This window comes from Gorilla gorilla, chromosome 5, assembly GCF_029281585.2.
Source record: "Gorilla gorilla gorilla isolate KB3781 chromosome 5, NHGRI_mGorGor1-v2.1_pri, whole genome shotgun sequence".
In the NCBI taxonomy this organism is placed as follows: domain Eukaryota; kingdom Metazoa; phylum Chordata; class Mammalia; order Primates; family Hominidae; genus Gorilla; species Gorilla gorilla.
In genome coordinates, this window is record NC_073229.2 from 82,927,808 (window position 1) to 82,943,129 (window position 15,322).

At 34.3% G+C, this 15,322-nt stretch overlaps 1 protein-coding gene across 5 annotated transcripts in view; it reads right to left on the bottom strand.

The window, feature by feature from the left end:
• KHDRBS2 (KH RNA binding domain containing, signal transduction associated 2) overlaps window positions 1-15,322 on the bottom strand; it is a 659,289-nt gene that overhangs the window by 64,538 nt on the left and 579,429 nt on the right. For 4 of the 5 annotated variants that reach the window (XR_008681200.2, XR_010134273.1, XR_008681201.1 and 1 more), the window contains one exon: window positions 2,285-2,343. The exons of the other annotated variant lie outside the window; for it this stretch is intronic. Coding sequence is in view for 1 of the 4 variants with exons in the window: in XM_019028692.4 (XP_018884237.1) it covers window positions 2,285-2,343 (59 nt within the window). In the remaining 3 variants the exon portion in view is untranslated. The remainder of the gene's footprint in view (window positions 1-2,284; window positions 2,344-15,322) is intronic. 5 annotated transcript variants of the gene reach the window in all.

A 15,322-nucleotide genomic window follows, 5' to 3' on the forward strand; every position in this document is an offset into this window, starting at 1 on the left:
GGTTAATTTGATTAGTGCTAGAGAAACTTAGATTTGGGAGAGAGTAAGCCTGGTGCTCATTTTGGATTAATTATTTACTTTTTTATCCTGAAAAATAGTATAAAATATCTCCTTCCCCTTAAAATAGTGAAATAGCAAGTGATAGCATTTTGAGTAATCCTAATTTAGGAAGGACGATTTAGGATTTAGGAAGGAAGCTGAACGCCTTTCCTTTAAACAAACTCAGGTTTAAAGTACCACATCCTGTTCTTTTTACCAAGTCTACTGAACCCTGCTCCCACCTCCTGACAAAACAAACAAACAAACAAACAAATCCCCAAATAATCAGACACACTTGAATTCACATTCTTGTTCTGTCACTGGCAAATTGTTGAACTGAGGCAAGGTACTTAATGCTCTCAGTCTTAGTTTCTCACCTGAAAAATGCAGATGACAATATAAGTGTGCATCCCAAAGTCTTATCTGTTTCCCATCCTTCTCTAGAGGATTCTAATGGAGGTTAGAGTAAACAAATAGATAGATGTATAATTTCTATAAGGATTACTTCTGCAATTGCTAATCCTCATTATAAAATGCTTAGTACAGAGCCATAATAGGTACTCCATGTGTGGTAGCAGCAATTAATAGTATTTCAACCACCAATGAGAATATAAGAACAGAAATTGAGCTTCATAGCCATACTCTCACATTGACTTCACCTTTGTTGTTCAGTTTCCTCATAAAAATGGAGATAAAAATACTTAATATTTCAATTTACTTTAAAGAAATAAATACAAAATATCTGTAACTAATCAGCCCATGGTTAGCAATAATTGTGGTGGTGGCTTATTTTTCTCCTCCTATTTCTGGGCTTGGCCTTGTGTTAGTCAGTTTATGACTGGTTTTAAGGAAGATACTCTTCTTCCTTTCCCCTCAGCATCAGGACGTGCCCTTCGCCAGCCTGATGCAGCATCATATGAAACCCCAAACACAGCAACAGCCATTGTCTCCTTTTCTCTTCCCCACAGAGAGGAATAAAGTGAACATGGTATTATTTAATTTATTTATTTTTGTTAGAGACTGGGTCTCACTATGTTGCCTAGGCTGGAGTGCAGTGGCTATTCGCAGGCATGATCATTGCACAATCATGGCTTCAAACTTTTGGGCTGAGGCAATCCTCCTGTCTCAGCCTCTGGAGTAGCTAGGACTACAGTCATGCACCAATGCCAACCAGCCTTGGTATCATTTTAATACAAATTCAAGACTATAAATATTTAAATTAGTAACATTTTTCAAGGTGGTCAGCTAGTGATGCCATATATGTATTTTATTTTATTTTATTTTATTATTTATTTATTTATTTATTTATTTATTTATTTATTTTTGAGACTGAGTCTCGCTCTGTTGCCAGGCTGGAGTGTGGTGGCACGATCTCGGCTCACTGCAACCTCCAACTCCCTGGTTCAAGCTATTCTCTTGCCTCAGCCTCCCGAGTAGCTGAGATTACAGGCATGCACCACAATGCCCAGCTAATTTGTTTTGTATTTTTGGTAGAGACGGGGTTTCACCATGTTGGCCAAGATGGTCTCACTCTCCTGATCTCGTGATCCGCCCGCCTCAGCCTCCCAAAGTGCCAGGATTACAGGGGTGAACCACCACGCCCGGCCACATATGTATTTTAAAGAATCGCAAACTATGTCTCAAACATGATGTACTGTATTGATATATCATAGAAATTCAATAGATCTTAACTGAGTAAAATTATGATTAATTTTAAGTGGCATTTTAATTAAGGAATATATTTTTTAAATAAATTGATTTTATAGACTGACATCCTTATTGACTATCAATTTTTATGAGCCAAGCATTATTTGGTTATGCATGCTAGAAAAATAACCTGAGAGTTATTTTATAATAACAATTTCTGCCCTTAAAGTTTGTAAATATTTTAAATGTATGTTACTCTGATGATCTTTTGACAGCAGAAAAGACACAATATTGTTGCCAAATCAATGAGTCAGACAATGAACACAGTTAAACATACAAGACACTATTCAGAATGATCACTGTTGCTGTTGAAAATGATTTATGATTGTGATTAATTGCTTTTAAAATTTTGATCAAAATTGATCTGTCTAATTTTCTGGTACTAGCTGTGTAAGTCAAATCTCACCCTGGAATTACATGAATCAATTTAGTCTAGACTTCTGGAAAAACTAGGGGGAGAAAGATGGAAATAATATTTGAATTGTCGGTGACTGATGGATGTTCCGATTTCACAGTTTTAGTAAAGAAAAGGTCTTACCGTAGCTGTCATAGGCATCCTCACTTACTCCATGACCGTAGTCATAGTATTCAGGCACACTGCAACAAATTTAGACAGCAATCAATGTTTCTATAACCAGGAAATTCAACCCAGAAACTCATATGGAATTTGAAGGCAAAATGTGTGCTGCGGTAATATTCCAGGAACTTCAAGGCATAAAACACAATCCTAAATAAATCTTCAGTAAGAAAAACACAGGTTATTGACAAGGAGTGCTATGATTTTTTTTAATGCCATCTCAGTATTTCTTTCTCTCTATTCACCAATTTGATAAATCAAATTTCCCCTAAAACACAAGTATAACACTTCAAAATCTGTCAAGAGAGTTATAAAAGGCCTATTTCCAAGAAAAAGTGCTCTCTAAGATGACAATCTGGTCAATCATGTATAGCCTTTAATTCTGTTATCTTAAGAAATATGCATCATTTTTTCACTTTGAAACACTAAACTATATTTATAATCCCCTTTATCCCTTTTACATCATGTCTGTGCACTCCCCAAATATATAAGCTATTTTGTTTCACTCGATATTTTGCTAGATGCTTCCATATTTCAATAACTGTCAAAGGTGTTCTTCCTCCATTTCTTACTCAAAGGAAACTCTCTCTCTGACTCACTCTGCTACCCCTTTACAATTGTCCTCACTGTTTCCTGCTGCATCCACTTCCCCCTTTAAGGCATAATGCCTACTAGCATTCCAAAGTCTTACGTGTTTCTTATCCGTAAAAAGCTCTGCCTCATCCACATAATTCCTTCTAGCAACTATCCCATTTCTTGAAAAGAAGTGACTCTACTCACTCTTTTCACTGACTCTTCTCCATAGGCATTTGAAGACACTCAATCAGGCTGTCGTTCCACTGCTCCACTGAAACAGCTCTTGACAAGATCTTAACATTTTCACATTCAATGGTCAAGACTTAGTGTTCATTTTACTTTAGCACCATTTAACACAGTTGATTATTTCATGATTCTGCAAACATTTCACTTGCTTCAGAGATCTCCTCTTTCATGGGTCTTCAAGTGCACTTCATTTCTTCATTTTTCCCTATGGTTACCTTCTCATTTTTCCAATCACTTATTCCTGGAGACCACTAGGGCTCAGTTGAATATTTCTCTTTTCTATTCATACTTACTCCCTAGGCAGTCTCATCTGGTCCTAATGTTCTATCTAATAGCAAATTCACTTCGAATTGCAAAATATATCCAGAATCTGAACATGTCTAAACATATCCACAGCTATCACTGAGTTAAAGTTATTACTATCTCTCATTTAAATGAGTATGCTATCCTTCTAAGTGGTTTCTAGGCCCTGATTGCTCTGTTTCTATTATCTATGTAGCAGTCAAAGTCATTCTTATAGAAGTAAGTTAGATTATATTAGCTCCCTATTCAAATTCATAAATAGCTTCCCCATAGTCTTTAGGAGAAAAATAAAAAATTCTTATTTTCCTACACCATTTGTCCCCCCTTGTATTTCTCAGACCTCATGCTCTAACACTTTCTCCTTGCTCACTCACCCTACTCAGGGGCATGGGCTCCTAGATGTTCTCTGAACATTACAAACACTTTACTGCCTCAGGGCTTTTTCATTTGCTGTTTCTCCTACCTCAAACAGGCTTTCTCTAAATGTCCAATTGTCCCTTTTCTCATTCTTTCAGAGCTCACTCAAATGTCACTTATGAAAGATTTCCCTGATCAATCTATTTAGACCAGGGCCCACCTACCTTGCTTTGCTCACCTTAGCATTCATTGATCATCACCATACATATTATATAAACAAACACACAAACACCCGTTTGCTTATTTATTTATTGGCTGTTCCCCTCTTCTAGAATATAAACTTCTTGGTATACAAAATTGGTCTTTCATTTATTTTATTTATTCATTTGCTGTCGTTGTTCCAAGCAGATTTTCTAGAACAAAGTTTGGCACATAAGAGCTACTCAATGAATATTTATAGGACAATAGAATAAATTACTCATAGGAAGCCCAGACACCATTTAATTGAGAAGCCTAATAAAACCACGTCACAATTTAAAAAAATAACATGCAAAAGAGAAATTTAATTTAATTTAATTATTATTGGGCTAAGTCATGTATTTTTAATCTTACTGAGGGATCTATAAATATTGATGATACATTATATTTTCCTTCAAATACACTTCTTGGCTTAAAGTTAGATGTCAAGCATTGCCCCCCTTTATAAATCTTAATTTATAAGTTACCTCAAGGTCAGTAATTCATTTTAAGTATATAAAAGTGTATCAAGACAATGGCTGAATATGAAAAACCAAATCATATAAGGGCTGAGGGTAGGGGATAGATGCCAAAGGGTTAGGATGGAAGAAACGACAGAAGGGCCTAAAATTAGATGTTCTCTGAATGTGGTTATTATTATCCCACAAAGCAATTCCATAGGTCTCATTATTTTAAGTACTTTTGATTTTATTGATAGTAAAGAAAGAGAAGCAGAAAAAGAAAAGAAAAGTCTATATATCAGAGATAAAAAGAGGGGCAGAGAGAACTTTGGTCATCCTTACCTTCCTTGGAGGCAATTTATAATGCATAAACTTCAACATAAGTGTAAAGAAGCCGAAAAAATGATTGCCTAGCTCAGCCCTCACTGCCCAACATGTTTACATTCAAACTGTCTAAAAAATTATGGTAATGTGTTCTCTCCATCCTTCGAATGACTTGAGATTGTAGAAGGCTAATGGCATTGGCTGGAATCTGGACGCGTATCTCTTCTTTCACATACTTGACATGATAAAAATGATGCAACCCAACTCAGAGTCCTCATATAGGGGTAGCAAATTCCTGAGAGTTGTTAAATTGATTCCTTAAATGATTAAGAGGTGGAGTTCATGAGAAAATAATTTAACAAGCAGCAGTCCCACTTACAGCAGCATAGAGGAAAATGCTGGCATTAAGGGAAGCTTCTCCTTCCCTTGTCATCATCAATACATTTTCTGTGAGTAAGCCCCTGATCATGTTCCCCAAAGTGTGCTATGTAGCACTATAACAGCATCGAGTGGCATTAATATGTTTCTCACTTCTTATTTTAATTGATTAAGATAAGAGAGAGAAAAAGAACAGTAGTGGGAGAGAATATGATAAAGAAGCACAGTTATTGTCTATCATAAGTGACACATACACAGCAAGAGGGAATTTTAACTTTCAGAACTCTAAGCAAGGGAGAACAGAACATACTAGATATTTGTAAAATAATGGAAGATAATGGAAAATGATGTATAATAATCAAAATGGACTCTGTCACAGTCTATACCTTAGATTATTAAAATATAACTTCTCATTTCTTCCATAGATAAATGTTTACTTGGACAAATGGCTGCACTAATAGTGAATACACCCTTTCAGCTAGATGTGCCACCCTTTCAGCAAGATGTGCCCTCGTGACTAAGTTAGGACACATGGGATGTGTGCAGAGATGGGAGTGTAAATCAAGATCCTTTCCCATTTAAGAATAATCTCCTCATCCTGGGCTTGTGCACATTTACCTTCTCAGTTGGTAGAAGGCATTCAAAGTGATGATCTAGTATCTGCAATGCAAATAAAGACAATGCCTTAAGAAGCCATGAGTTGCAACACAGGAGGTACCTCTGCCTCTAAAAGATCACATGGAGCAGACTTATTTTACACTACTGCTTGCCTCAGGGATTGTTGAGAGAAAAATACATTTTAAAAATATTATTTGAGTCACTGAATTTTGAGCCTCTGTTACAACAGAGTAGATGAATACAGAAATAACTATGTAGAAATGTGGAATTACCATTTATATCCCAAACTATAGGGTATTATCTTAGTGGGAGGGTGGTGGGTGCAAACAAAAAAATACTTTAGGGTGAAAAACTGATGACCCTTGTTATGCCATTGCCAGTGACAACTTGGAAAGCAGGCTATGGGCCTGGATATACTTTGCTCGAGAAAAATGTTGAACAAAGCCCAACTATTGGTCATCCTTGCTACTTTTTAGAAAGGTTTACAAATTATAAGAGCTCAAATAAGAATGGTCATTTTACAGGATGAAACAAAAGTGAACAGAACTTTACTAAGAGTGGCTTTTTCTGATTTCTGTGTTAGTCCTATAATTTAAATTGATAGAAGGTTCAAAAATTTGAGGCTTAACATGATACAGTGAAGTTAGTTACTTCTCTATTTCAATAGCAAGAGATAATATACAGTGCTCAAAGATGTCCTCACATCTTTCCATTGGACTTTGCTACCATATATGACCCCTAGAACAATCCTTAGGCTTCCAAACATACACCAGAAGAAAGCATGCTGCAAAAATTGTAAAGTTCCCAAGGAGGGCATACTCTACTTTACTGGATTAAGATACGGCCATGGATAAGTCCATTTATCCACTGGGATAAAGAAGACCCTTCCAGGGTATCTGGCTTAACTCCCAGAAAAGAGAACTGAGGTTGCCAGATGCGCTTATCAAAAAGACAAAACAAAACAAAACAAAACATTTCACTTCTGTTTCTAGGTGCCTTTACCTCTTGGCAGGATTTTGTAACTGTTATTGCCCACTAAGTCTTATGTGTTTTCTTCTGTTTTTCTAATGATAGTTTCTATTGCAGTTATTCTGTTCCCCTTTGACCATTTTACATTGTGTGTTTTGTATGGGTTGGAAGGTTGAGAATAAGAAAGATAATCTAACATTTTTCAGGTTGCCAAATTGTAAAGAACTACATCAATACTTAATGTGGAGATGTGCATATTTTCTAGAGGTCCTGGATTTTGGACTGGTTGCAGTAATTGGAATGAAACTTAGATTTTCTTTGTTGGGAAGAAAGTAGGTATTTTTTTTTTAACAGAAAGAAAGATAATCACTCACTTGTGGATGACTAGCACATTGGGCTATAGAAGACTTCTTGTTGTTCCCCTCTACAACCAATCTGTCCCTTATTCCATAAGAGATACTGATCAGCTCAAGACTACATTTTCTAGTCTCCTTTACCTTTGAGTGTCTATGTGCTGAGTGATGTTACTAATTTTTTATGACTTGTTTATCCTCTATTTCCTTTCAGTTTTCATGTAACTGGCTGGAAATGGCAATGGCTAGAGTCACTTTGGACTCATGTTAATGATGGCTTCTCACTAGCCTGGATCAGTGAATGATGCCATGGAGCAGAGCCCACCTACCTGCCCTAGCCTATTATGTAGGAGAGATAAACTTTTCTCTTGTTTGAGCCACTGAATTGTGAGACATCCTTATTGTGGAAGCTTAGTCCATATCCCAAATAATATAGTTGGCAATTAATACAATCCCCTGAAGACTAACAGACATTCAGTAACATTTGTCGAATGAATGAATAAATGTTTTAATTTTAAAGATTGAAATTAGAGATCATTGTATTTGAACATGAATAATCTTAGAACATTTTAAAGGAAATTTGTTTATAGAACTTTGTGTATGCTTTAGCGGGATGTCCACTTATACTGACAGCAATTGGAACAGTAAAAAAACAACTCATTTCTTTTCTGATAAAAATAAAATTCAAATAAAAAGTAATATATTAATCTGCTATTGGCTCCTGCCTCCTTCACTCCACTTATTTACGTATTAATCTATTTCATTATTTTTAGTGTCTAAGGTCTAGAAGTCAAAAAGCCAAAATCGTGTGTAGAATTTTACTAATAATTAGATATATTTTGAGTCAATGCAGCTAACATTATATATCTTGATTTTAAGTATGTGCCACTTCCTAGAAAAATTATACCTGCTATAACCACCAAAGTAATTAAGTTCCAAATCACTGATAATTGCCGTAATTTTAATTAACACCTCTATAATTGTAACAATGTGTTTAGAAACCTTAATCACTATATTTCTAGAATATAAAATAGAATAATGAATTAAAAATTAAATAACCAGGTTGTATTTATATAAAATCCATTTGTCTACATTTATTCCTATTTCAACATGATTAAAGAACATGATAAATGAAACAAATGTAATAAAAATAGCAGCTTTCTGAAATAATGAAAAGTATAGAGCCAAATTTTGCCAGTCAATGTCACATATTTTAAAAATTCATTTTATTATTTTATTGCATATATTTATGGTTTAAACACGAACTTTTGATATACATGGTGAAATGGTTACTATAATCAAGCCAATTAACTTATATTAAAAATATTATGAAATAACAATATGAAAATCACATGTGAGGGATATATATCTAACTATTTTTAGCATTTAAGGGGGTATTCTTAAATTTTGTTCTCATTAGCATTTACACTGAAACCTTATTATACTGTGCATTTATACTGTATTGATAGAGATATTAGTCAAGCAAAGATAAATCTTCAGCCAGGTCCCCATCCTCAAATTGCAAATTGATAGTGCCTTTATTTTTATATCCACTTATGTGTCTATCAAATCCTTCTATTAAGCTTCCTAAAGCTCCAAGAAAGTGCTATTTAAAAAACATTAAAACTATTGTGTAGATGAATGAGTATAACACACATGTAGATATGTCAACTCTCACCACCAACCAGAACTCCCTCTTAATGTCATTCATGGTATTCACTAAACACTGATAGATTGAAGGAATGGGAAACCTTTCACCAAACAGCTCAAGACTCCACAGCTTCCATCCACATCTCAGTACTGTTGTATTATCTGCTAATTCTGATGGTTATCCTGAATCTTCCCTTGGAGGAGAACATCTATGATTCCCAGTGCTGAAGGTGAAGTTAACCAACAGTTCAACTTTATGCCTATGGTGAGAAACCTATACCTATGGAATGCTTATGTTGGAAAACCTATTTGCAGGTAGGTTTTAAAGATGATTTTCATTTGTCTATTCCTTCTAGACAAAGTCCTACATTCCCATAGAAACTAGCTGCATGTGTCTTTCCCACCTTCACCTATCCCAACACATTCTTTCATTTTCATTATCCCTAACTATACAAAGTAATAATATAACAACCATAAAACAAAAACAAATGCCTAGTAGCTACATACACATACATTCAGTCTGTTTTGTAAAACACTAAACAACAAATAAATGGGGCTGAAAAAGGCTTCATGGAAATTACAGTCTAATAGAAAAACCATTAAACAAGTGTTAAAGAGTCATTCATTCATTCTTTTTGTTGTTGTTGTTTTTCATCGTATATGGAAACCCTAAAAATAAGTAGAAATTTCCTGGGTAAGATGGAATGAAGAAGCCTTATGGTAGGGGGTCAGCACCAACCAAGTCCCAGAGGCAAGAAAATGTGTGCCATTAGCAGCTACTTCGCTGGAGTGACCGCGTATCAGTATTAGGGAGAGAGGGGCTCAATATTCAATCTTGAGACATATACAGGGACCAAATCTTGAAGGACCTTGTCTTAACATGGTAAGCAGTTTGGATTTTATATTAGGAGCCATTGAAGACAATGAAGGATTTAAGAGGGAAGCATGATTATATTTTGGCTTAAACAGGTCACTCTGTGGGCAGTGTCTTTCCTTTTTGATGCCGTATCATCAACACCTGGCACATTATTCAACACATAGTAGGTGCTCTACAAATATTTATTGTGTAAATAAATGTATAAGCAAATCATTGTAGTATGAATAATTTTCACAATTGATCTCTGCTTTGTGTTTTCACACCTATATTTCCTTTATATCCATGAACTTGTGCTTTTTTGTTAAATTAAAACGTGAGAAAATTGACATATTAAGATAAATGATTTGTGAACACAATTTATAATATCTCAGGTCATTAGATGCTACATTTAGGATCCATAATTAAAACTGCTAAATGTAGTTTTTATACAACTTTGCAGGATAATTCTGGGCTAACTTCACTCATCAACTCAAAAGCATTTTGAAAGGTTTGTAAAATCTGATATTTTGGAGGCCCAAACTCAAATGCATAGATTATTAAGAAGCAGGATTTGCTTAATTCTCTTTTTGCCAAAATTTTAATAACATCCGCAGTGAAAGACAGAACCTATATCCATTATATGCTAATTCCTAATTGATTTAAATCTTTCTGACTCCCTACCCCTCTACCAACTGATTTCTGAATTTTAAAATAAGAGGGGGCCTTAAACAACAAATTAAGTACTCTGTATCTTTAACATTCTTCTACTTCTTCTCCCCTCCAAGAAACAAAAATAACCATAAAAATATATATATTTAATGGTTCTCTGGCACTTGGCACACACCAAACACTGCTAAGAGCTTTACATAACCTTTCTTATTTAATTGCCACAATTTTTGAGTGATAGTATTAGCCCAAGACCAGAAAAGAAAATTTATTTTTACCTAATTAAGTTACTTGTCCTAAACTAATCCAGCTTTGCAATTCATCCAGTCCATAATACGCATCCAAAATAGTCACTCTCATTTGTATTTGCATAATACCAGACTCAAAAAATGGGTAACTATTTACAGTATGATCTTGAGCTGATTGAGATTAGGAATATTAGATGAGCTGTGAGCTCCCCTCTACATTTAACTGTCCTGCTCTTCCTTCTCAGAAAAATCTCAGCTACCATTAAGAACAAGGGCCTGCCCCAAGCACACATGCTTCTCAACACCCTCTCAATCCCTTTCAATTTTTTCCTTTTCCTCCTCTGGGAAGCTTTCTCAGATACCCAAAAACCCTACAATGCCTACAATGCTATACACCTCCTATAAATAACATGGTATTGTTGAAAATCCATCTTTATATGTGCTATTATTTGCTTATCTGTCTTCCCTACTAAAATGTGATTTTCATGAGGTCAGGGCTATTTGCATCATCATTGTATTCCCAGGGAGCAACCCAGTGCCTGACACATAGTAAACGGAATATTGGCCAAATGAATAAACTGAAGTATTGGAACTTCTGTGCTTTATATTCATTCCAACTCTAAACAGCTACCTCCTAACCTGCAATCCTCATCCAACAACTCACTGCATCACCATTGATCACCACCCAGCCCTCCCTGGGTACTCTCCCTTTCACTACACTCTCTACTTCGGGACCCTCATGTGATCTTATGCCACTGATCAATCACCTTAGCATTCAGTTCTATCTGGAACAAGCTACATAATTTCCTTTACCACTTTCCTTGACTCTTCCACGACTTCAATAAAAGTCAACTGTCTGACTATATTTAAGAAATGAGTGGGAGAACCTAAAGGTTTTGAGAAGTTTGTATCTAGAAAAGTAGACTTGGTTATTAGACAGCTCCTAAGTGATAAGGAAAAGATGCTACTCAGAGAGGATAAGACATGGGCTGAGAGATTTAGATAAGAAGACTGGAAACTATGCCAGGTAATGAGGCTTGGGTTTAAGGTATGGAAATTTGAGATCATTCTCTTTTACTACTTCTCATGGGATTGAGGACCAAAGCCTTTGCCTTCTATTTACCTAGACAATTGTGATCACATAAAAATCATTACATAATTCAACAAGTATTTAGAGTACCAGTACTATTCTGGGAATACGAAGTGGAAAAGATATATTAACATACCACTTAGATATGTTAGAATAAAATATACAAATGTTGCAAGGTATGCATGAACAGAATAATATTGTGAATGTTTTCAACCTACTTTATCTCAGTTTATGTGACAAAATTTATTTATAACCTATTATGTGCCAGACATTATTCAAAGTGTTAGGAAATACACAGTGAACAAAATAGGCAAAGATTATTTGCCCTCATGGAGTTCACAAGTAAAATGCTACACAAGTAAAAAAAAAAAAAAAAGCAGTTATAAGTGCTAAGGAGAAAAGACTAAATCTGGAAGGGGGAACATTAAGTTTTGGGATAAAGGTAAAATTATAGTTAAAGTAGTTGGGAAAGTCTTTACCAATGACATTACACTGAAAAAAGACCTGAAGGAGTTAAAGGAGTAATCTTTGGAAATTCAGAGGAAGAGCATTCTAGGAAAAAAGAATAGAAAACATAAAGGCATTGAGGGAGAGGTGTACTTAGGATATTCAAGGAATGGCAAGAGCCAGAGTGTCAGGTCAGAGGAAGCAAGAGAGAGTTGCAGATGAGGTGGGGGATCAAGGATTCTACTCCATGTCCACCCCTAAGTGCAGTCTTTCCCAAAGTTGTATCGTGAACTCACTTGGCTGTCTATCTTCTTCATCTTTGCCATCAGGTCCATTCCTAAGCCTTCATTGACCACAAACTCTGTAAGTTCTATAAAGAAATTTCCAATATAAAAATAGCAGTTGTAACATTAACATCAAAGTGGCATGACTGTTTAAAAATATTGGGTTTAATTCTGTTAAGGTTAAAAATATACATTTTCCATTCAAATGCTAAAAGCCAATTATTTTAGTTAAATGCAAAATTACAGTGATTTTGGAAAACATTAGTTTATTTGAAAGTAACAACATTCAAGCAAGCTTGAATTTTGATAACTAAATTAAATAAATGAGTGGTAGTCTCTGAATCCAGTCATGATTAACACTATCAATACTACAAGTTAGTATTAATACTAATACTGTAAGTAGATAGAAGTGAACTTATATACTATTTATCGGCTGCTGTTAATTTCAAGGGATGAGAAATGAAATGCTCTGAGTCATTAAAATAGATAGGTATAACAAACAAGTATGATACATCCAGTCATAATGGAAAACCATGGGAAAGATAATATATTCTATACGTAACTGCTATTATGAGTTAATTCCTATAGAGTTAAAAATTCTTAAACAATCTCTTTTTATAATAAAATCACAGGTGCCAATATCATTGTAATGGACAAGATATTTAAATATAAAAAATGTATAGCTTATTTAGCCAGCATTTGGTGTACATATTTTAGACAGTTAATTTTTCATTCAAGATTTTTTCCATTTAGAAATTGGCCTTTAATCTGAGGACTGCAAGAGAATTAAAACATACAAGTTAATCTCTCTGATATTAGAAATTAGTGCTCACATGTGTGATTATTTGCTTTGCTGAGAATTCAGTTTCCTTACATTCACATTGGTATGAAAATAAACCACATCAACCCTTTAAACTCCCTAAATAACTTTTATTTTACACATTTTAAGTATAGGAATATTAACATATATTCAAAGAAGCAAAAATATCTCAACAATTTTTACTCAAAAATTGAAAAATTGATCATTTTGTGTACTAAAAAATATTAAATAAAATATATTGTCTTTTTGCATGTATATGTTTCAATCCAAATGCAAATACATCTCTCTGTGCTCAAATATCACTGGCTCTCACAGACTAACAAAGCAAAGATCATGGGTTTTATTAGCATATTTCTAAAGTATCTTTGAAATTCCATTAAGATTGAATAACTTTCAAATATTTTTGAAATTTTATTACTATATTATTTACTTATTCAATGCATTCAATGAATAATGTTACATGGAAAGCCTTGTGCTACAGGACAGTCATGTTTGTGTATAAATGTAACATAACTTTTTGTCTTCCAAAATTAACGAGTACACTAAATACATTAAACATAAATAGATATATAGGTATATTGATAGATAGATAGTAAACAGTATAACTTCCTGCAGTTATTTTTCGACTGGTTTGTTTTGAGAAAGTCAAAGATGTAAATCTCCCACTCACAGCCAACTTGTTGTGAGACAAGAAAAGACCATAGTCTCATGATGGAGAATAGTGAAGTCTCCATTCTGGGATCCACTTGGAATACAATCAGTACTTTTTCTAAAAATTATATACAGAATCCAAAAACAGTATTTGAAATTAAAATTGAGAATTGCTGTGTGTCATTTTGGACAAATCATTTAATCTCACCAACTCCCAGTTTCCTGATCTTTAATATGGGCAATAGTGATGTCTACTTGAAGTATCAATGAGATAACCTGTGATAGGGCTGTTTTAAGTGTCTAGTACATATCAGGTGCTCAATAACTATTAATAATTGGTATTTGTCAACTCAGTAAACATATAGAAGCAATGCTTCTCTTTTTAGTATTCATAAAGGTTGCAGCACTGGAGAGATTTCGTCTTCTTGAAATATTCTGAAACATGAAATAACCATATATGCCCTCTTAAGTTTTAGTTGATGGTATTTAATGTTCACAGGATGAAATATAGGCTGATTATTCATGAGGACAGTGACATATTTGCTCTACTCATAGATTAAGAATCAAGATATATGATCTATATAAGGCATCTAGTGTAGAATTATGATCAGCTTTGCAATGATTCCTTTTATAAAAAATGGGTATTTTGCCTCATTTGAGGCAACTTCATACCTCAAATAAGAAGGAAATATATTTATATATGCTTTTGCTTTTTGAATATAACAATGTGCATACAATTCTGCAAATTATCTCCCTTTATAAACACTCTTCAATGTCTTCTTTTCAGTTTAGCTTTTATTTTTTGCTTACTTTGACCCTTTATTACATGAATGAGGGGTGAGCAATTTTATAACAAAACACTAATCTTTTGTTTTATTGTGTAGAATTATTATTAGAACATAGCAAAAATTTTCTATAAATAATGCTTTCCACTGACTAATTAGGCTCAGTGGTACATGACATTATTAAATGAACTGTTACACGCTTTTGGTACAAGTATATAGAAGCTATTGAACCCTAGTTTGAAATGGACATAATTTTAACTATATCACGTATTTCTTTGGCTGTCACAATTCCTGAGTTGTCAGTAGGATTTCAGTGCTGTAAACATCAGTATAATCTCTAGTTACTTCAACACTTTAATCTAGTTGACTTTGCTACTGAATTCATTGGTGCAAGCTGCACTACAGCTGTGTGTTAATAGTGATTTATATTCTTCCTCATTCAAGTCCCAAATGGAATCTCACCTGTGTTTGCATGATGTTCCAAAATCACTTGTTACTTATTAAGTAAAAGGTTATTTTCATGCATCAGACTTTAGAAATTTAAATGACCAGAGTCTGGGGAAAGAATATGTGAGTTGACAACAATGATTTCATGTTGACAGTTTTTCTTTGTGTAAGAAAAAAAAAAAGTCACATTCACCCAGAAACTCTTGGCATGTACGTACCTAAAGTCAGGTGAA